General features: G+C 43.4%; 1 protein-coding gene across 1 annotated transcript in view; it reads right to left on the reverse strand.

Annotated features, from left to right (window-relative positions):
- The window catches only part of dnah9l (dynein, axonemal, heavy polypeptide 9 like), a 34940-nt gene extending 15066 nt beyond the window's left edge, over nt 1–19874 (reverse strand). The window contains exons 1-51 of the mRNA XM_056420667.1: nt 19767–19874; nt 19419–19518; nt 18836–19047; nt 18510–18743; nt 18105–18272; nt 17464–17580; nt 17040–17177; nt 16672–16796; nt 15849–16044; nt 15171–15275; nt 14870–15061; nt 14269–14469; nt 13820–14155; nt 13647–13724; nt 13522–13577; nt 13219–13339; nt 12913–13082; nt 12356–12578; nt 12137–12253; nt 11849–11935; nt 11565–11723; nt 11281–11364; nt 11015–11173; nt 10673–10795; nt 10330–10452; nt 9859–10083; nt 9548–9766; nt 9166–9333; nt 8829–8954; nt 8622–8729; nt 8415–8546; nt 8186–8346; nt 7474–7630; nt 7219–7364; nt 6938–7054; nt 6714–6852; nt 6278–6370; nt 6009–6203; nt 5119–5196; nt 4871–5003; nt 4401–4528; nt 4068–4216; nt 3826–3976; nt 3231–3362; nt 2931–3104; nt 2629–2833; nt 1921–2086; nt 1685–1787; nt 1186–1323; nt 453–554; nt 218–379 (exon numbers count right to left, since the gene is read on the reverse strand). Of these exons, the coding sequence (XP_056276642.1) occupies nt 218–379; nt 453–554; nt 1186–1323; nt 1685–1787; nt 1921–2086; nt 2629–2833; nt 2931–3104; nt 3231–3362; nt 3826–3976; nt 4068–4216; nt 4401–4528; nt 4871–5003; nt 5119–5196; nt 6009–6203; nt 6278–6370; nt 6714–6852; nt 6938–7054; nt 7219–7364; nt 7474–7630; nt 8186–8346; nt 8415–8546; nt 8622–8729; nt 8829–8954; nt 9166–9333; nt 9548–9766; nt 9859–10083; nt 10330–10452; nt 10673–10795; nt 11015–11173; nt 11281–11364; nt 11565–11723; nt 11849–11935; nt 12137–12253; nt 12356–12578; nt 12913–13082; nt 13219–13339; nt 13522–13577; nt 13647–13724; nt 13820–14155; nt 14269–14469; nt 14870–15061; nt 15171–15275; nt 15849–16044; nt 16672–16796; nt 17040–17177; nt 17464–17580; nt 18105–18272; nt 18510–18743; nt 18836–19047; nt 19419–19518; nt 19767–19859 (7524 nt within the window). The 5' untranslated portion in view covers nt 19860–19874. The remainder of the gene's footprint in view (nt 1–217; nt 380–452; nt 555–1185; nt 1324–1684; nt 1788–1920; nt 2087–2628; nt 2834–2930; nt 3105–3230; nt 3363–3825; nt 3977–4067; nt 4217–4400; nt 4529–4870; nt 5004–5118; nt 5197–6008; nt 6204–6277; nt 6371–6713; nt 6853–6937; nt 7055–7218; nt 7365–7473; nt 7631–8185; nt 8347–8414; nt 8547–8621; nt 8730–8828; nt 8955–9165; nt 9334–9547; nt 9767–9858; nt 10084–10329; nt 10453–10672; nt 10796–11014; nt 11174–11280; nt 11365–11564; nt 11724–11848; nt 11936–12136; nt 12254–12355; nt 12579–12912; nt 13083–13218; nt 13340–13521; nt 13578–13646; nt 13725–13819; nt 14156–14268; nt 14470–14869; nt 15062–15170; nt 15276–15848; nt 16045–16671; nt 16797–17039; nt 17178–17463; nt 17581–18104; nt 18273–18509; nt 18744–18835; nt 19048–19418; nt 19519–19766) is intronic.
- Between the last annotated feature and the right edge of the window lie 3274 nt (nt 19875–23148).

Here is a 23148-nt window from a genome sequence, read left to right on the forward strand (position 1 = left end):
ACATGCTACAACTAAACTGCTCTTCTTTGGTTAGAAATAGAGCAATTATGTTTAACTACACAGTATGACATTCTGCAGATTGCCTAGAAACATCTTCTGTGTTATTACATTCTTGGATCTGCCAAAAAGGGTTTCTGTGTGGATTCACGGACATTTATCGCCGAGCATTGGATATGTCTTGACATTTTAAAGGGTCCGTATGGACCTTGTTTCTTACCTCAAAATATCTCTTGCCAGTGTCCAGCAGGATTTTGTTGAAGAGTTCCACATCTTTCTCCTCCATTAGTTTGTCGGAGTAGACCCTGGAGCTCTCATGGAGCCACAGGTGAACCAGGTCCATGGGGTACCGGACACTCTCCGGCAAGGCAAACAGGATACCCTTCACATCGGCATCCACAGAATCAGTAATCATGTGATTCAGTTATAAACATGTGACATTTTTTGTGTGTTACCTGGAAAATGTTGGACAGGTCTCGCAGGTTGAAGATGTAGTGGAAGCGTATTGCTGTCGGGAGGAAGTTCTGACTGATTTTCTGGTGCAGACAGATAGCTGCCTGGATAAGCAGAACCAGATGACGGATTTAGAAACAGTTGGGATATGGACCTTATTACTGCATGGATAGAGTGATATGTTGGTAGATCCATGTTTTCATAGATTGTAATGTAGAAATCCGGTTTCAATGCAGATGATGTAGTGATGCTGAATTGATGCTGTAGTGATGCTGTCGTGATGTTGTAGTGATGCTGTAGTGATGCTCTAGTGATGCTGTATTGATGCTGTAGTGATGCTGTAGTGATGCTGTAGTGATGCTGTAGTGATGCTGTAGTGATGCTGTAGTGATGCTGTAGTAATGGTGTAGTAATGCTGTATTGATGCTGTATTGATGTTGTAATGATGCTGTATTGATGCTGTATTGATGTTGTATTGATGCTGTAGTGATGCTGTAGTGATGTTGTAGTGATGTTGTAGTGATGCTGTATTGATGTTGTAATGATGCTGTATTGATGCTGTAGTGATGCTGTATTGATGTTGTAATGATGCTGTATTGATGCTGTAGTGATGCTGTAGTGATGCTGTAGTGATGTTGTAGTGATGTTGTATTGATGCTGTAGTGATGCTGTAGTGATGTTGTAGTGATGCTGTATTGATGTTGTATTGATGCTGTAGTGATGCTGTAAGCTCACCTGCATCAGACTTCCGACTGAGCGGGAGACACCGTAGCTGAATCCTCCCTGAAGGAAGTGAGCTGACAGGATGCTGGAAAAGATGGTTGCTAATGCCTCAGCACTCGGGAAATGTACCGCAAACACTGAGAAATGCCTCTGAAAGGATGAAAGAGAGACGTGAAGCAGCCATTAAGACAACCAGAGACAAACTACTTGCTAAATGTAACTTTTAATTATATAATGTAACCTTATAATTAGCAATTAGCTTTCTAGGACATTCTAAATTTGATTTTACTTTTTTGTTTGCTTGTTTATAATTATGGTGTAACTTAATTGCTTTTTGCTTTCATGGCTGATTAAACCCATTCTATTTTCATTTGCACCTTAGTAAATTACTTTGTAAAAATGCTTAGAAAGCTAATTAAGTAATTGTAGTAGAAAGAGCAATGGCAATAATAGTTTGTGTACATGCGTGTATGTATACGTGCCATATGCCTGTATGCGTGACCGTCTATACCTGTAGTCTGGGGTTGATAGAGAAGCTTCCAGCTGTTGGGTTCATACAGGTGATATACTGGCAGTTGTGTATTTCCTTCAGTACCAGTCGTTGCCTGTCATACCTTCAAAGGTTGTGTCTACTTAGATTAAATTCAGTATTTTCACTGCACAGTACATGTGTTCCAGATGTTGGTGTGTCACTGTACTGCGCATTCATGCAAAAGGAGATTCTTGTGTGTATTGCGTTTGTCTTACCAGTGGTTGTAGTCAAGGTGCTGGCGTATGAGTGTGTGCGGTTGGACGGTCCCGTAAATATCCACCTCTGGCATGTTGAGGTCGTCTATGAAGTAGATGAGTCTCTTTGCGGTGGGAGGAGCAAACTTACGACCAGCTTTCTTCTCCAGGGGTTTCTCCAGGACACCTGAGGTCCACGTAATGCAGGAGACAGACGATCAAAATGACAAGAAAAAAAACTGCGGGCGCCACAGAGCTTGCAGCAAATGAGGAATAAGTTATTGATTTCAAAATGCAGTCTGCATCAGTAAAGAAACAGGCAATGAAAAACACAAGAGAATATCAATTTTAAAGTTCAGTGATTTAAAATGAAAGTTGGTATTCCAATGAATGCTATCTATTTCCAGTAATCTTAAAGGGCAAACACATTGCAGTGTCAGAATCTTATTGGGAGCCGGAATTTTCTCTTTGTTTAATCATATGCCTAAATACATAGAATAAAATAGAAACAGGGCAAGGGTTAAATACCCTACTTAAAAAAGAGCTCCTTTTTCAGGAATAATTTAGATACTGCACCGTCAAGACGTTAAGTCAAAATAACTCCATATACTCCTCTACACACGTGACACTACACAAAGCACTACTGTGCCAGAAAATGCACATCATTTATTTATTTTGAGTCAGCACAAATCCACCCAATGTGTTTGTATTCCTTCCTGTATTTCTTACGTTGCAGCATTGCTGACGTGGTGTAGTAGTTGAAGGGGATTTTAGCCACCATGAAGTCCTCCTTCAGCTTGGCAACTTTATCAGACACCAGGATGGTCTTGCCCACTCCGGCGTTGCCCACTAACATGATAGGCTTTCTTCTCAGGAGCAGCAGGTCCATGAAGTAGGTCAGACAAATGGTTTCTGGAGTGTGAACCAAAACAGTCTGAAACACAAAGCAGGTGACCTGACTGAAAGGGCTTGTTGACAACGAGCTCCGTAATGAGGGGAAACATGACGTACACCCCCACACTCATCATTACCTGTAATGGTATATCAGGCTCCAACTCAAACGGCTCCATCTTGTCGCTCCAGGGAGTAAACTTCTTTGTCTCTGAGTCAATAAAATAGTCAAAGACGGTGCCCTGGGAAGGAAACTTCACGGCTCTCATCTCTTTAGACCACCAGCGGCTGAATTCGGCCCGATAGTCATTCAGCTGGACCAGTTTTTGGGGAAAAATATATTATTGTTTTGAAACATAACAATTTTAGTTATCTACCATGTAAAACACTACAGTAAAAATGGAGTTTGCTCATCAAGCAAACATTTAGTCACCACACACATGGTCCTGGAAGAGAGCCCCTCCAAAGGCCCAGACACAGGCGAAGACAAAGTAGATCTCATAAAGTTCTCGGGGAGAGTCGGCAGGAGTGTTGTCCTCTGTCAGCAGGCAGTCCAACAAGGAACACAGCGTCTGATTGGCCAAAACACAAACATGTGACATCTGATTGGATGTTACAAAGTGACACGTTGCGCTTTGATAATATGCAAAAAGCACAACATAGAAATCAAGAGCTTTGCATATTTGTGACACATTGACTGAGACTCTTTGGCCCGTCGATGAGTAATAGATCTGTACTACTTGTGTGGAGCTTTTCTAGTCTTCCGACCACTCAAAGTGATTCATACTACTTGTCTTCACTCGCCCACTCACTCCCATTCATACACTGATGGGAGGGCCTGAGGTTCCACCTGCTTGTCAGGAGTAGCTGACATTCATACACACATTCATACACCGTCGGCAATTTGGGGTTAAGTGTCTTGCCCGAGGACACGTCGACATCCGGGGATCAAACCGCCGATCCTCTGATTGAAGGACGACCCTGCTTACCACTGAGCCACAGTCGATACACAATGAGCATATTGTGTGCTCTCACCTGCACCATGCTGTGCTCCGGTATGGGAGTGATGGTTTTCAGGTTGCAGCGGACTTGTTCCAGGCAGTACGGCACGTACTTATCAAACAGAATCGTGAGGTTGGCTCGCTCCGATTGGGCCAGTCGGGTGTCTATCCAACTGGTCACATACCTGGAAATACAGTTAAGACAGCACCGCTAAACAACCGTCCATGATTTCACAGGTGTGCTTGTGTGTGTGTGTGTGTGTGTGTGTGTCTTACGAGCTCCAGCCGAGGTCCTGAGGGTTGACGAAGAGGATCCCTGCCCTGGACACAGTAGCTGGAGTAGCAGCCTTCAGATGAGAGATCTCAAAAAGTAGACGCATGGAGGAGGACAAGCTGATCCTTTCATTACTGGCAAGCGTCAACACCTGGACGGAGTAGAATATTGAAATATATACAGCAGCAGCAAGGGACTGGCAAAAATGTATGCTCAAACTTTTGTTAGTGCTTTGGGTCGGTGAATGTAGACATGGACAGATGTTCAAACCTTTGTGTAAAGCATACATTCATTAGAAGAATGGAAACAATCAGAGAACAAAGATGCACTCTGACCTTGTTGTCATCCATGACTGTGTTGAGTGATTCGATCCACATCGGGTCAATATCTCCATCCAGAACAATCCATTTGGGTCCATCATGACCCACTGAGGTGAGCTCTCTCATGATAGAGGAGAACAGACCTAAAGTAAAGAGTAAAACATAGAGTGGCACATCAATACCATCACCACACCATCACTGGGGCAAAACACATGTCAAATTCTATCACTTTATTTTGCACTAAAGCAAACTCATGTCAAATAATTTCATACCCAAACTGTTCAAATAAGATCTAACTATGTATCAGAAAAAGAAACTCTAATAAATTCAAATAAGTTCAGCGAAGAGGCTTGGGAATAAATTATGATCGTGGCACCAAAATAACTCCTGATCGACAGCGATCCACGATGTGGAGTAAACATCGGTTCCCTCGATCATCATTTACAGTTTATTAAAATTTCGAGTGAAATCCTCAAGTTCCTCACCATCTTTCCACTCTCTGGTAGCAGGGTGCAGGTATCCAAACAGCTCGTCTGTGGTCACAGCTTTCGGGTTTATATCATTCCACACAGGCTTCATTTTCATGTTTGCATAGGTTCTATGGAGAGTCTTCAAGATCTGATGAATAAACATTATTTATATAAATATAAGACACACCATGTATCATCTCTCTAGAATATCGTCTCTAGACATGAGAACAGTAACATATAGCATATAGTATTTAGAAGTGAACCTGGCTTTTTCCAGTTCCTGGTCCGCCCACTACAAACACAGAGTGTCTGACAGCCAGCAGCTCTTCCAGCTGGGTCACCTGAAGAAACGCAAACTTTGAATCATACTGGACCAATACTTTTCATTACTAACAGTTTATGAAACCGTCTGAATTCAACACTGATGCTTTTATATGATCTACATAAGTAGATGAGACCAACAGTGAGAAGATTGGCTCGTAATGCTTATTGCTCGTCATTGGTGTGAGGAGTCAGGGGACTCAGGTGTGAGGAGTCAGGGGACTCGGTGTGAGGAGTCAGGGGACTCAGGTGTGAGGAGTCAGGGGACTCAGGTGTGAGGAGTCAAGGGACTCAGGTGTGAGGAGTCAGGGGACTCGGTGTGAGGAGTCAGGGGACTCAGGTGTGAGGAGTCAGGGGACTCAGGTGTGAGGAGTCAGGAGACTCAGGTGTGAGGCGTCAAGGGACTCGGTGTGAGGAGTCAGGGGACTCAGGTGTGAGGAGTCAGGGGACTCAGGTGTGAGGCGTCAAGGGACTCGGTGTGAGGCGTCAGGGGACTCGGTGTGAGGAGTCAGGGGACTCAGGTGTGAGGAGTCAGGGGACTCAGGTGTGAGGAGTCAGGGGACTCAGGTGTGAGGCGTCAAGGGACTCGGTGTGAGGAGTCAGGGGACTCGGTGTGAGGAGTCAGGGGACTCAGGTGTGAGGAGTCAGGGGACTCAGGTGACTCCATTCATGTTCCCAAAAGAATTAAGTATATTGTGCATCACAATTGAGAACTATAATTATACTATAAGTATATTAATAAACACAATGATACAACTGAAATCTCTTGGCACCACGACTTAAAAAGAGGCATTTTAACTCCTCACAAAGCAGAGGAGCACTTATGAGGCACCTTAAGTATGAAGTTCTCATCCGGCTGCAGGCGCAGTTCACTGACTGACTGACGCACAGCGTTCTCCAGCTCAGGGTCTCTCTTCCTGGGTACGTCCAGCTGAGGAAACAGGTCGCTGATGAGCCCGAGGAATATCGGCACGTCACTGGTCACTATCTTGGGCAGGTTAAAGTCTCTCAGAGCCCGCATCAGCACCTGGGCAGGAAAGGACATTTTGAATGCCACGATGCAAATGCAGTTGCGAGCCGTATGATTGTTCCACACTCTACCTGTTCCTCAGGTCGGCTCCGGTCCTCTCTCTTCAGAGATCCAGCCACAACCAGGACTGATTTGATGGCCCTCAAACCCCAATCATAATGATCCTAACAGTTAAAGGGAATGAACAATTCAAGCAATGAAAGCACTTTCTTCATTAGAGGGTTTTTTTCTTCCAATTCAGTAGATGATATTTAAATCACAATGAGCAGCGCAAAGACACAACATATTGAATAAAAGTAAGATGAGTTGACTTCATATATATATATGTTTACTATGTGCAAAAGAGTATAGTGGAATAAGTGGGCTGTGATGATTAATACCTTTTTATAAGCTTAAAATAGAGACACTAGATTTGGATCAGTCTTTAGGTGCTAAATGTAAGAGCACAAGGAATAGTTAGAATACATGTAGTGTCCTTTACATTAAGTAGAAAGTGGCATTATGTACCTGCTTGGAGAGCAGCTCCTTACAAAGAGTGTAGAGACTAATGAATTTGCGTGCCAGCAGACGAGCGTCGATGAAGCCTTCTGCCACCAACATAATCTCACAGATCAGCTCAAAGTCCGGGATCACCATGGCACACGGCCTGAGCAGGAAGCAAACACGCTTCTAATTGGTCCTCTTTGGTTTTTTGTTTACTATTGCAGTTAAAATCTCAGTTTATAGCAGACCTGAATAGAGCCTTGAGGTTCTCTGGGAGCTCAGCCCGGCCAGCGTAACCTGGGTTCAGAGTGATGAAGATCCCCACCGAGGGCTTCAGATCAATCTCCTCTCCCAAGAAATGGAACCTACACACACACACACACACACACACACATACGCACACACACACGCATACACACACACACACAACCAAACAGGTCAGTAGAGAAATCTCAGACTGGATTAGCAAACAAATGAAGTAATGAATATCTAGATTGTTTATGAAGCACGTCATTATTTCCACATGCACCTTTGCTTCTTGTTGCGTACAGCATCCTGTATCGTCTTGACCTGCACAGCCACCACTGACAGCACTTCCACTGAGATCCTGTTGAACTCATCAAAGCACCCCCACACCCCAGTCTGAGCCAGACCTTTATAAATGTTACCTATGGACTGAAGACATGTGACAGAGACAGGAGGGGTTAAGCTCAAGGGTAATGCACATAAACGACAATATGACATAAATGGCCACCATGGAGAACATCTGTATTGCCAGTGCTACCTTGTAGTCCATCTGTTCTGAGCAGTTGAACACATATACCATGATGCCCAGGGAGCGTCCGAGGTCTTTGGTCGTTTCTGTCTTACCGGTGCCAGCTGGGCCTGAAGGGGCACCACTCATCGTCAAATGTAGGGACTGGGTCAGGGTTATGTAACACCTGAAAGACAGAAAAAGTCAGGACCCAAATTGATAGTAACACTTTAGATTCAATGGACTAATGTATTTGTTGCCATTATTTTATTAAAGGACATTGCAACACTTGTTTCCTTCTTTAGACTCATTTTACATCTAATTGCATGGGAGATACCAACTTTCAACCACTAATTTTATTTTATTCTGATGCTTATTCTGTACAAACATCTATTACACGACTGCCCATCCTGGGAGATGGATCCCTCCTCTGTTGCTCTTTGATGGATTTTTGATAACAAAATGTCCCAGTGAAAGTGTTTCATATGGGGTAGTTTCTCCTTATCAAAAGCGATGATTAAGAGAACAGAGCCCCCCCCCCCGAGGCAAATTTTTTATTTTGGGCTACATTAATAGAATGGACTCGACAGGGAGTGCATTAATAATGTCTATCTTGATCCTGTTCAAACGGGGTCATTAACCATCTCTATCTTCAAAGTACACATCTTTACTAATGCGTACACATCTTTACTAATGCGTACAACCTGTGCATTGGTGGAGCATACAGTGCTAGTAGGCGTACCTGTCAGTCAGCGGAGTGATGACCAGTCTGTTAGTGTTCCCCAGATATTCATAGCTGAACTGAAACTGGGCGTCACAGATGTTGACGTAACAGTGTCTGGTTTCGTCATTCCAGCAGTGGCGTAACTGGGAGAGCCATGCAAAGGCCTGGCCGGTTGTCACCTGAGAGACACAGACAGTAAAACCAACAGGAAGGGGTAATCCAGCAGATATGTTTCACTTCAGCCTACCTTCTGAGTTATGAGATTGGCTACCACGTCTCGAGCATGGACATCAATGGTGCAGACGGTCATAACTTTCTGTCTGTCTCCAGGAGTTAAATCTCCGAGCAGCATGTGGATGAGTGAGTTCAGCTGTGTGATCTTGACAAGAAAACAGAATGCATCACTGAACCGTAACAACCATCACAATATCTCGCTCTGGATTGATAGCGCTACCTGTTTTCTGTTGTAGTCTTTGAGAGCTGTCTCAAATCCCTCTTCCACCCTCTCAAAGGCAATGCCCACATCTGTGGCCCACCATACCTGACTACCAGTCAACCCTACCTGTGGATATGCAAAAGAAAACCGATGGCAGATAACAGACTGTTGGTGTGTCGTTCTTAGAGGTAAAGCCATCATTCTACAGACGGTCCATCATCATACCTGTGCAGGGTAGTCAAACAGCCACTGGTCTCGTGGTTTGTCCTCATAGGCAGCCACGGCCTCCTGGATCTCTTTTCGGACTGTGCAACGCATGGTGCTCTCTAAGGCACTCAACCAACACTCTGCCTGAAGAAAGACAACACATCTTAAAGTATGAGGACTAATATAATTCAATGCTATATATTTGAAAAAGGCATGAAAAGTATTACACATGGGAAGTGTACACACATACAAACTGTGCAAAAATCAAATAATAGAGAGAAAGTTATTAATTATAGCGAGACCATAGTGAATAATAAGTACAGCAGTGTAACGCACCAATTCTTATGTTTTATACCTGTCCTTCACAAACACATGGCTCAGAGAATGGAACGTATTCGCCCTCTCGGCTGTACATCCCGATAGCAACTGCCTCCCCATCGCCGTCCCCTCCTCCACCTCTGTCTGAGTCCTTGAAGCGAAGATCTGCTATGTTGTCAAACAGCTTCAGCAAGTGTCTGGTCACCTGGAAAAACACACACATGGACTATAATCTCATTTACACTTTAGAGGTTATGTTGTTTACGGAAGCACAATCTCTCGACTGGAATTTAAAGTAAATGACTTTTTTTTTCTTTCAGTCTTATCTTTATTAACATATGATGAACTCATAACTAAAATATGCTGACTATCTTTCTATATGTACTCTTGGAAAACATAATCGAATCGTAATCCGTCACCTGTTTGGGCTGTGTTCCCTTTGAGACAATCTCCAGCAGGTCTGAGGCCGAGACAAAGTAAAACCTGGGGAAGGTGAGTCTCTTGGTCTCCAGGTACTCGGCCAGGGCCTTCTCGCACACAGACAGCCTCTGCTGCAAGGTCTCCAGGTTCTCCAGGAAGCCAGGCCGGTTGGTCACCTCCAGCACATTACTGTTCTGCACCACTTCAGTCATCAAGTTCTGTGCAGGAAAAGTAGGAGTGAAACCCCACAGCATGACGATGCAGTGAGGTGGACGCATGGTGGCCAGTGCTCTCATGCATGGCGTGGTACCTGGAGGTCAGTGTGAATTCCCAGGAAGCGCTCTGCATCGTTGGCCAGCTGGCAGCGGATGTCGTGGCTGTTGGTGAAGAGGCTGTTGAGGTGGGCCCAGGTCCTCTGGACAGACATCCAGGAGGAGATGACCAGGTCAGCCACCATCAGCTTCCTCTGCCAGCCACTCACCTCGGCCTGGAAATACTCTACGTACTTACTCATCAGGATGTTCTGCAGCTGCACCTGAAGAGAGAGAAACGGGAGGAGCTTCGGATGATGATCTGTAAGAACCCTCTTTAATGTATTTTCAGATAAATTAAACTATTAATAACCCTCCAATATGTTTCTGTGGATTTTCGGTTTAGATTAGTTTCCTCCTTAGACGGACATCAAAGCACAGTTCAGTATTAAAATACATTACTTAGTAATAATACACATTAATCTACTATATATCAGTTTAGATAAACACAGTTTAGTTATCAGGCTCACCTGGTTGTCCTCCAGTATTTCTATCAGATTCTCATCGGCTTTGAGCAGAGGGGTTCCTGTGCTGGTGTGAGTCTCATATGACAACGACATGACACTCCACGTCTGGGTTATCTCTGCCAGCACCTAAATTCATAAAAGGAAACGTTTCTTGACAAAATGTCCTTTGAAGATGAGGAAAAACATAAAAATCTAAACTTGTCCTGATGTTTTTATCTAATTTCTGCATAATAGTCGTGGATTTCATTCTTTATATCTACTTTTCAAGCAAATGGTAAAACATTTATGCGACAAATTATACACACAGAACACTATTCCACAACAGGTTGGTTTTTATGATACCTACTCTCTCTATGGCCATTTCTTTAACAGCCTTATCCACTATGTTTTTGACCTCATCCTCCACCCGATGAAGCTGTAATTCCAAAAGGTCTCCCAGGGTGGTGCCCTCCCCCATCACAAACCTGACCTGCGGACCAACAGGAACACACGGCGATCATGAGTGTGATCAGATTTCAGATCCCACTAATTGGGTTCACTGAACTGTGCTGGTCATTATAGGCCTGGACATGAGCTGGCAGGATGGTTGTGAGGGTAGAGTACGTGAAGAAGAACTGATCATTAATGAAACATTAGTGAATCAGCTGGTGTGTAACATTGCGAAGCAGCAGCTAGGATAGTCTCGTACCCGGGTGGTGTTCATAAGCTGTTGCCAGTGTCTTTCTCTGACAGCGGAGTTTTGCAGCTCGTTGACAGCTCTTAGAGAGGTCAACAAGTTCTTCACAGTCGACTCCAGACCCAAGTAGACATCCCACACCCGGACCTCCTTATCCAGCATCTTCATCTCCTTCAACGTGCAGGAGAGATAGTCATGAAGTATGAGAGGAATTCACTTATTCTCAACCCTGGAAAAGATGTATCATTTTAATGTTTGGCCATTGAAGCTTGTCATACTTTGGCGAATCGCCTGAGCTCCATGTCCATCTGCTCTACATTGATCTCGCTCCATGGAGTTTTGGTCCAATCCTCTCTACTGGTCTGGCATGGGGAGGAGAATGGGAGCATTTAGTTTGTGGTTCTGGAAAGTCTTTCCCCTTCCAGTCTTTTAGGTCGTCAACAGATATGCTCTGATGTGGAAACTCGCAGTCCAACGCTGAGCCTCGCCATGCAGTACTTTTTGTCTTGTGTTTTCAACTCAAACACAGCTACGAAATCAAAATGTGCTGATTAACATTTACCTTCACAAAGATGACCATGTCCCAGACTGCTTTGACCAGTATGATGTCCGAGCGACACTGGCGCAGTTGCTTGTAGTCTGGGAAACTGACCTCGAACAGATCAGCTGTGTCCTGCAGCTTCTTCATTTCTGCCTCCATCACGGCTACCGTTCGATTCGCCTGAAGGCACAACATTAGTTTTGAATGGTTATGGTTTCAAATATACAGGGGAAGGCACTACATTGAAAAGCGTGACTTTTAAAGTGATATTTTTGAATAGGTGGTAAAAGTCTCCCCCTTCTCACCTTGTCAATTAGTTTATATTGCTTCTCCACATTGATCTTAAAGATTGGCTCAATACGAAACTGTTCCCTGAACTCATGCTGCTTGACCTAAAATATGAAAAAAAACCTGCATTCAAGATACTTCGAAGCTGCAGTTTCTATGCACGCTCTCCCTTTCTCCATCTATAACAGTGCACACTCGGGTGGGTCAGTCATTCATAATGCAGGAAAGAAAGTGAGACGATTTCAGATATCGAGTTCTTTGTGAGAGGTTGATACCCTACCCCACACACACACACACAGGCTCACCTCAAACCGGACACATTTCCTTCGTATAACTGAAACTTCATTTGATTGGAGTGGCGCCACTTCATGTTTAACTGTGAATGCAATTTTTCTCAGACTCTTCCACTTCTCCGGCAGCTCCTGTGTTTTGTGGTAAAAGAAGGAGAGAATGTAATGTGATGATAAATGTATACATCTGCCAGCACTTATAGAAATGTGTGTAATTTGAGCATTGGGCCACACTTCTAGCTGTGTGTAGACGCTCTCTGGCAGCTGCTGTCCGTAGGTCTTCAGGAGTTCCGCAGTCGACTGGAGGGGTTTGAAGTGCTGCTCGTTGCTGATCTGCCGGTCTCGTATGGCCATGAGGTGTCCCATGATGTCCACGAGGCCTGCGTAGTCGCCATCGGACACCTTGTTAGAGAGACCGTGGGCCGTGTCCTGGACAAAAGACGATAATTCTCTCACGCTGCAGGAAAGAGAGGAAGAAGGATGATGTCAGTGAGGCACAGAAAACAAGTCACTTCAATGATGATTAAATGATTAATTATTAAAAAAGCATCTCTTTCAGTAACTACTACAGTACATCCCCTTAATTGAACAGTACAGACCGATTGCTTCAAACTGTTTTGCCATTGCGACTCATATATAGACCACAGCCATAAAACAGTTGTGCACATCTACAATGTTTTTAAACAAACAATCATTTGCTGCTCGGTATTCTATTTTCTTCCGGTAATTCTTATCTGTTTTTGTAGAAATAAACATTTCAGTGTGTTTACAAAAGTGCATGAGTGTCTAACCTCTGGTTCACGTGGTTGAGAAGGTGCTCCTTGAACATCCAGCTCCACTTCTTGATGACGTTCATCAGTGTGTGCTTGAAGGGTCTGGTGTCGAGCTGTAGCCAGCCACAAAACACCCTCCTGTCCTCCATCGTGCTCACTCGCTCATAGAGAGACTCAAACAGGTTGATCTGGAATAAGAAATGATGCAGTGACTCACAGACATCGATCACAGAGGAAAAAACCAGAGACCACAGTTGACCGGCTCCATAAAAACCCTAAACTGTGGGTCAAGTTCATTCAGGTTAAAGGCTGTTCGAAGTACACCTGTTCTTTGAAGTTTTCCAGGGTGGGTGGGTTCTTTTTCAGCTCATAGTCGGCATACAGCTCGGCTTCCTCTGTACTTAACACGTGACCGTACAGCAGGAACTGCCTCATAAATTCAGACCTGTGAAAGTTGATGTGAAAAGGAGGAATTATTTCCTTTAGCGAATTTCCATATTACGGATACATTGAATTTTTTAACTGAACAGACATATGCACAGTGACTTTTCTTTGTGTATTTTTCAGTGATAAAGCAATTTGATAAAAGTAAAAACAAAAAATGCCAGAGAGCCATACACTTCTGACCTGTCATCGGTCCAGAGGTATCGGTAGCTGGCAAACGACCCCTGGTATTCTTTGACCTGAAAAGCAGCACAATCTTTACAACTGTCAGCATCATATGAGCCTCCATGAGCAGGCATACAACTTACTTTAGCGATAGCGCCACGTGTCCGTGAGCGGATAACATGGCACATCTCTGACAAATCTCCCATTTTATTTATGTCGCACTAGAAGATAAAGAAGTGAGGTAGCATATGACAAGGGCCTGTGTGGGTGCAGATACATTTCTGCGTATAAACCTATAATCTAATCGTTACAGCACCTGATAGTTATCCAGCTGTTTATGCTTTGCCACTCTGGGAATGAAGGATGCCATGTTGGTGATGTTGGCTACCATCGTATCCACAATATCATAGAAGTTACTGCTGTGGCTGGAGTCTAATGAGGGGTCAAAGGTCATCTCCTTGCTGTTGAGTACCAGCTGGACCTCAAACAGCGGTGATATGCACTGGGCTGCATCCGTGTTGTCCATGAGGTACTGCAGCGAGCAGCGCACCGCACTAGAGAAGCCTGTCAGGATCATGCGGTCCACATAGTCAGTGTAGGCCCGCCACTCACTGCTGTCCAGGTCTGAAACACTGAGCAGAGACTGGCTTTCCTGGAGCACAGTGGAAAGTGAACACAAATATGATAATGATATATATATCAATATGAGAAAGATCTGTAGTGCACAAGTCCTTCTCTCCAGCACCAAGAGTAAGGTGGGTATACCTGCAGCAGCTTGTGTATTTTCTCCCCTGTGCTAGTGATGAGCGTATGCTGTTTGGAAACACTCTCATCAATGTCAGAGAAGACGAGGAGAGTAAAACCACGGCTTTTTCTGGTGATGATGGCACGATGACTGAATTTCCCCATAAGGGCCTGGATGGCCTCCACGTTAGCTTTACTCTTCTGGACACGACTAGAAATGCTCTGCAAATACAAAAGATAGACCATGTGACAACCAGTAATCACAATTCCTTCAACTGACAGCTGAATGGGGCTTTTGGTTTTAGGAGTGTTTGCTATGATTGAAGAAAGCTGGCTTGGACCACAGCAGGAGAATGCCAGGACTCATGTTACATTGGCAGGCAACAGTTTCATCTCAGCTTTTGGTACTGCTATTGAACAATCTCTCAAATAAACCATAACTTTTTATATTCCGGCACAACATGCAACTGAGACGGGATCTTTTCTCTAAAAGAATCGGAATATTATGAATATGCTGCAAAATACAACATGAGCACAGATCAAAAACTCACAAGCATTACACTTTTGTTATTGATAATGAAGTACAAATATCTCCTTAAAATACACAAGAAATGGTCAGCACCTTGACCAGGTCTCGTGTGCTCTGGATGTAGTCCCATAGATCGTCCTGAGCCCAGCTCAGCTCCCCGAGGGCCGGATCCAGCTGTCGCCTCGTCCCATCCATTTCATCTTTCACCAACCCCAGCTCTATAGCCATGATAGTGCTGTGGAGCTGGTTGTACCATTGGGTCACCAAGGTCAGAGTCTGTGTGTACTACAGGATACATTGCGTTGTTAACACTTAAACTCTGCTCTTTTTCTACATGTATCACAGGTCAAGTTTTACACTAATTCAATGCAAAACCTGAGGCGGAGTTACCAACCATGTAGAGTCTCTCCCGTTTGGAGTAGAGCTGGAGAGCTGCTTTAGAAATGTTCTGGTTCTTCAGCATGCCCAGATACTTCACCTCCCTGAGCACCGATGTCAACTGGGGACAGGCACAGAGAGACGGGAGGAGAATTTGATGAATCCAAAAAGCAGTTCATTGTTTTGTTTCCTTATAATGAGTATAGATGGGATCAGCATCTGAAAGTGGCAATCTCATTAACATTGAAACAAAGTTACACGCACACATAGACGCTGCATTATCTGATGCTCATAGTACATCAGATACATTGTTAATCCCTGGATTATAGTGCCTGCTTTTGATGTTGCTGGTTATACATATTCATTCTCTTGTCACTTGCTCTTGTTTGTTTGATTTGAGTTTATCAGATAATTGTAAACAAAACATTGTTGCTACTTCTGGTCATTTGAGACACGCCAGCTACTTGATGCCGAGAAAAGAAATATTGCAAATGTAAAAGCTTTCATGAATTATATATCTCCTCATTTTGTCATATCAGTGATATGTAATCATACTTGATGGACACATTTAACAGATTCAACCTCATATTTGTGTTTAAATGTGGATTGACTTGTGTCGTCGAAAGCCTATCCCACTGTATGCAACACTTGACTGTGATTCGTGTCTTGGTGATTGCATCTTCCATGCTCTTACTGCAGGACTGAAGTTGACCTGGAACAGGCCCGTGTCTGTGTCCAGTGTGAGCAGTGGTTCCTTTAGGTGTGTTTGACAGATGTCCTCCAGGCCCTCAGTCCACTCTGAGAACAGCTCTTCGTCGTGCTGGTCCAGAATCTCCAGAACACGCTCACACTTTTGGAGGACATTGTCTGCTTCAGCACACCTCAGAGGCCTGGAAGGCAGAGAGAGGCAACGAAAGCCAAAGAAAAAGTCAAACACAAATGTTTGACAAATAAACCGTAGTCTTGCGCTGTGTATGTATGCAAGCAATTTATTTGTTGCAACATTTCCCAAACCCGATGTGACTCTACTCAACCTTTTGGTCACCTAAGAATTATGTTAGCTCCATCCTCTCGTGTCACTTCTGGTTGGCAACGGACAAAAAACAAAATGGCGACGGCCAAAATTCCCAAATTGAGGGTTCAAAACATCAGTCAACTAGAATGGGCACTCGGTAGAGCGCATACCTTCGCATATCACAAGATTGGGCATTGAATTATGAACATTTTGGCATTAGTTGCATGCCAATTGGATAAAAATTGACCGTCCTATCGTAAAAAGATGTTGACCTTTTCATGACCTTGACCTTGACCTTTGACCCGATTGATCCCAAAATCTAATCAAATGGTCCCCGGATAATAACCAATCATCCCACCAAATTTCATGCGATTCGGTTTAATACTTTTTGTGTTATGCGAGTAACACGCATACAAATAAATAAATAACAACATATCTGATTCATGACAGTTGTTGCGTGAGATAATGATGTCTGCGCGTGATTAGTGTGGTGGGTTCGTACATATGGGCCAGCTGGCACAGATTGCTCCGATTGGTGAGGATGCGATTCCGAAGCTCCTGGGACCATTTGAGGTTTCCGGCCACAGACGGCATGTTCTTCCCCAGGACTGTACAGCTTGACCGCAGCTGAAACACAAAGCCTGAATTAACAGTCATCCTTATTACTTTAAGTTAATACCTTCTCCAAAGACTTTCGTAGCACAGGTGACACACATGGTTCATATTAAACTCAGACATCCAAGCTATGGCATCCAGCCAGCTGGCTGGTGTCTGTTCATACAGCTGTATTTGTGTATATTCTGAAGGAAGTGTGTCAATATTCAGATTTTTAAGTCATTGAAAGTATTTATTTCTGTTGTTGTCTCGTACCCCATCTCTGTGTTGATCAAGGATAATCTGGCAGCTTTCTACTTCCTGGTTGAACATGTCCAACAACACATTGTAGTTAGGAGAGAACAGCTGGTGGATCCGAGGTCTCTCGAGCAGGGTGCTGAAAATCTTCAACAACTAGATGGGACACAACGATACTGCAGTTTATTTTAGACATTGAGGTCGTATGATGCTCAGCAATATAGTTCTGATTTTAGAGATCCCCTGGATTTTAATCTAAACCACCAACAAATTGAAATTCCAGTTAAAGAACATATACTTGTGATTAGTGTAAGCTAATATGCTTAAGCGGCTCTTTTCATGCTCATAGAAAATGTGACTGATCAACACCTTTTGCCTGAGTCACATGGGAGCATATCACGAAATTGTAATTGTTGAAGGGGACATGGAGTGAAAGACAAACCTTAAAGTTTGACTTGAGGTTTTTGGAGTGTTGGAAGGCCAGATTGAGGACCGTTCCTAGCCTCTGGTCAAAATCTCTGTTCTGCTCCATGAAACGTCTGTAGTGCCGCACAAAATCCTGGACATAAGAGGACATTAGACAGGAAATTATGGATATTTTAGGTCCCTTTCCTGATTAAAAAACTGTGAGTCGAATGTTTATTCCATCAGATTTTCATGGTGTACTCTAAGATCTTCTTAGCTGAGTTGATCAGTATTGGCTGGAATAACACACGCTTGCCAAAAGTCTATGATACTGTAACACAGATCAATTCCTGATTAACTTCCAGTTTTAATTGGCAGTCACATTGGAAGCCGATGAAAAATTGCTGTAAAATATCCAGTAAATTAAATAAAATTAATGCGCTGACTGAAAATGACTGCTGTCACTGACGCCTGCGTGTTGCTTAGCAACTACTTTACTTTGCTAGTTTTCAATAACTGTACTGCGGGGCAAAAACAAATAATTATTATTTATTTGTATTATTCGGCTGTGCTTGCCAATGCCACTGATATTATATTGCTGTGAATTACACCCCTTTGGGTTTATTGATGACATAGCAGTGGGACAGCACCACAATTTCCCCACGGCGTCGGCCTCACATCATCAGTATAGTCCAGGGGGTCGTATTTGCTCTCTCTGAGGGCCCTCCAGCGGTCATGGAACTCTTCGCTCATACTGAACACCATTTCACTGAGGACTTTCCCTCTGGATCCACCCAGTTCAACCTTCTCCAGTTTCATAAAGTCCAGCGCTGTTGCAAAAAGTTCCTAGAGATAAGAGAAGAAAACCAACAGGTAGGTCAGGGTGACAGGATGGAGGTATTCAGATTAAAAAACCATCAGTTCTACAGATAAACTATACATATAAATGAATATACAGCAGTTGATGGAAATCATGTCTTCTTCGGGCAAATTGTTCTGGCATCTTCTTACATACAGATGTGGACATTTCTCATTATCCTACTAAACTAACACTAACAGAGCTATGATTACCAACTCATGCACCTTGATCATAAGCAGCCTTTCCATGATGCGCTCTGAACGCTGGAACACAAGCGCAGCCGGAAAGTCCCACAGCTTGATGGCCTGGCTGTGCCTGTAGTACTCGGTGATCTTCTGCCGGTGAGTGTGAAACAATTGCTTGAAGGTGCGCAGAACTAAGATGGCTATCTGGACTCTCTCCACCCCCTCCTCGAGCTCCATCTTAAACAGCTCTTCTGGGATGAGGTAGGCAACGGCCTGGATTCAGACACACAATTATATCAAGAATATCATTTATAGATATTGTGTTTCCCTCTCTGTCACACATACATTGAGATGCATCACTATACCTTTTCAATGATCAGGTTGCAGAACTCCTGCAGGAGGACCACCATTCGTTGTGGAGTGCAGTAGTACTGAGAACAGCTCCAGATGAGGCAGAGTGTGTGGAAAAGAGGAGGCAGTAGAGTGTCTACCTGTGGGAAAGTCCTCTCTTCTAGGTTGCTGATCAGTCTCCTGAGAGGGCGTAGATACAGATCTATGTCCTCCGCTTCCAGCACCGCTATGATAATCACATAGAGAAGCAGTAATATATAACATAATGCTAATAGAGAGGTAATTTAACAGAATAAAAATCTTAGTCGTCTTCTTAAATTGGCAATGTGATTGCCTCGCTGACCACAACTTCTAAATGAGAATGATGCAGCACAAAAAAATGCAATAAAAAGCTTCATTACAGTAAATGTATACAATTCAGACAAACATAGAAAAACACAAATACATTATTTTTGTATTTGAGGAATAACGATTAATAATAGCTGTACACTCTGGATGAAGGAGCAGTACATATAAACTGACTGAGAGGTTGTGCTGTGAGAGATGATAGAATGAGGAAAATCATTCATTAGCACTGCTAAATGAGGAGTAATATACCCTCATTGACTTTGATGCAAATGTCCTTGAAGGAGGAGTAGTAACTGCTCTTGACTCTTCTCAGGATCTCCATGATGTGCTGCGCTTTGGGGCTCTGGATCTGAAAACAGGAAAACCATAGGATTTACACTCATTGACCACTTTAGTAGGCACACCTGGACATTGTGAACACTTTTATGACATGTTTATTACTGGGGTCATTGGTGGACTGTATGCTTTGTCTTGCAAACACATCTGGGGTTTGTTGACTCAAAACATGGTCTATGAATCAAACACTCTATTAATGGAACTCAAAGTCAATTTGATTTTAATTCATCCCTGCCAACTTCCACAGAACCAGTGTCATACTTGTGACTGAATGCCCAGCAGGTTTTCCTTCTGAGTGGCCCAAAACAGGAGCTCCACGCTGGGGCCTGGGTGGTCTCCTTGGTGCAGCACCATACCAGAGTCTTTCTTCAGGACGTTCCATATCTGTCCAGACCACTGAACTATCAGAGTTTCGATAGAGTATAACAGGCCATGGTCCAGTGGCCAACCAGAGGGGCTGCGGGAGACAGAGAGCGGGGCGATGGTGTGGGTGAAAATGGCTAATATGGGTTTTAGATGATAAACGTACAGGAGGCAAATAGGATTTAAATATTTTCAGCTAGTTGGACACAACCACCAATTAGTTTCAGAAAACTATAACAAATATATTGTACTGCAGGGATGACCTGGACATTTGAAAAGGGTTTTGGGTTAGATGCCTGAAATTAGATCTTTTAAGGGGTTGTAATATTTTGTTCCAATACGTCAGTGAACAAAACATAATTTTTTAAGCTTTTACGTGTTTTGGCAGCTGCTAACAAGTGGCTAAATGAGACTGTAAAATGTTATTACGCTGGCTCGTCCGTCTTTACCGACTTGCTGTGCGTACGTGCACTGACGCAACCGTGATTTAGTTTGTCTATAGCCGAACATGAGCTTTTTACTTCTGCCCATTGCATTCACTCTTCAACAATCATAGAAGTGGTGTTTATTTGTGAAGACTATCTCGCTGAAAAAAAGCATGCAAGTATTATAAACTTATTTTCTGCAATAATCCAATGGAAACATCCCATTGGCTCTTTGTGGATGGAGCCAGTGCAATGCTTCTTTCCTGTCTTTGCCTGTAAAAATACATCATCCATTCACCACTTTAACAGCTAACAAGTAATAATCGTATACTAGTATAATAAGTCACATGCCAACCAAAAATCGCAAATTTACTTTCTTTTGTAAAATTCCGGATCTTGCTAGTATTTCTTTTACCATTGAAATCTTTTAAATATAGAAAAATTCATATAACGAGCATAAGTTAATGGTAAAACAAACATTTTGTAATGATTTATTTATTATTTTGGGGATTTATTTTTATTTTGTTGCTATTCCTTGCAGGAGCAGGAGTAAAGTCACTTCCGGCTGAGTTGAGGGTCATGGTGGGGTTAAACCAAGTTGGGTTAAAGTTAAATTGACTCGAACAACTTTTGATAAACAGGACATGGGGTGAGTGGTGTTATTTTGCTTTTGGGTTTTTACCAAAACCGTCTACTAGAAATAAAAACAAGTAGAAACTCTATCATTTCATCTCCGGGAACTTAATTAATGAACACCATTTTTTGTGTCAGGAATGTGCAACGAAAAATACACATTTAGCTAGCTAGGCTACTAGCCACTTGCGCGCACTGACCCGAGTACAATGTCCCGAGGCTTCGCCCTCTCCACGCACAGAGGGAGGGGCAGCAGGGTTCGTCCCTCCGCGCGGCCTCTCATCGTCACCACCCTGCTCCTCAGCTTCTCCAGGTGCCTGTGGATGTCGTCAGACACCACCCGCGGCCAGTCCTCGTGGTTCAGACCGTTGGACAGCACACACACCAACACCTGTGCCGTAAGTTAAACACGTGAGGTATATTGCCTACCCGCCGTGCATCATTCCTTTTCTTCTAGCAATATTCTGAGTTGGGGAAACCCACGTTATCAAATACTCACGGCTGTCCTCGTGTACGACACACGCACGCGCGCACACACACGCACCTCACCTCAGAGATGACAACAGGTAAGTGCTCCATGGGGTAGCCAGGCACTTCCCCCAGCCGGAGTTGGTGTCTGAATCCTTGTCGGGTAATTCTCTTGACGCCCTTCTTGAGCACACACAGTAGCTTGGTCTTCCATGGTGGGGACGTCTTCACAGATGCAAACACAGTAGGAATGCTTTCAACTGCATTGAAAGCACTAGAAATAAGTAGTGACTTATTTCAAAGGATGTGTATGTTAGATGGAGTGTAGCTCTCAACACAGGAGATTGTGTCTTAGACCTAATGCATATTTCTGCTTGTCAACTTAATGTCTTGTTAAATAGGAAAATACACTTTTTATTATCTAATTGTGTGTGCACGACAGTGTTTGTTTAAAAAAAAAAAATCAGAGTCTGAGGAATTTTGCTGCTATCTGTGTTTAATTATCAGTGTCTAAATGCCACGCAGGCAAATAGAAATGTGAACGTGAAATGTGACTCATAAGCCAGTCTGTGTGTATGCACAGTATCTACCTCGGCGATATTAGTCAACATACTTTCCAACATACAGAAAATAATAGATGAACTATGCCGTTAAATATTTACTCCAGGCTATAACCGTTATTGATTTTGCCCACGAAATTGACAAGCCAAGAAAAGTAGCTGAAAAAGAAAATGCCATCTAAATGAAAGAAGGTGCCCTAACTTTTTAGGCCTATGTTAATTTACCTGTGACCTGTGTGTATTTCTTACCTGAGCATCCCCTGCATGTAATGTCCCTCCAGGTCCAGTGAAGAGCAGCAGTCTGTTGCTCCAGATGTGGTCCAGGAAATCCAGTATGATTTTCTGGTTCTCCTCTGCTCCAATAAAGCGGTTCCACTTATCCGTCTTCACTCGCAGCACACAGAAGGCCTGCTCCCGAAGGAAGTCCACCCTCTCATCTGACAACATCACCCCCGCTTTGAGAGACGGGTCCTGGGCCGCACGCACTCCTCCTGCCCCTCCACTGTTACTGCTTGTGCCGGTGGCCTCAGCCATGAAGACTCAGCTGGCAGAGAAAACAAGTCTTAAGGCTTCAAATACGACTGGATTTGGTGTGTTGGGAATGTGAAAATAGAAAAGAGAATCACACAGAGTGAAGTAAAAGATAACGTTTTTAAAACTCACCTTAGTCCTTCCTAGCAAGATCAGAAGCTCAAACAGGATGTTTCTCTAATCGTAACAATGATGCACTCTATTCAGTCTTGTGTTTCTTCTCTCGTCTCCAGCTCTGAGGGCTATTGGCTGGAAAAATGATCCACACCTTGATGGCTAGGTTAACTTGACACTGTTACAAAGCAGTATGGGCTGGCTTCATTATCCTGCATGGCCGAGGCTGTGAATGGTAGCCTGTGTGGCCTGCAACCCTACCTTGAAACCTGAGCCTTCAAGGAAGACCCAACTAGAGTGACACCTCCAGGACAGGTAATAATATAACACTTATGATGCATATAAAAGGTTTTTAGTTGTATTTAAATTGTATTGGTAACAAGTAGTATAATTTGTGAAGGCAGAACAGTTGGATATGTAATTAGGGCATTGTTTAAAGTTTCAGATTTTATATATATATGAAATAAAATGTGGTAACTGCGGTTAAAAATAGAGAAAGATCTTCCTGTCAAGATTATCCAAATACTGTAGAACAGGTCTTTTGTGAAC

Source organism: Pseudoliparis swirei, chromosome 8 (genome assembly GCF_029220125.1).
Source record: "Pseudoliparis swirei isolate HS2019 ecotype Mariana Trench chromosome 8, NWPU_hadal_v1, whole genome shotgun sequence".
Taxonomy (NCBI): domain Eukaryota; kingdom Metazoa; phylum Chordata; class Actinopteri; order Perciformes; family Liparidae; genus Pseudoliparis; species Pseudoliparis swirei.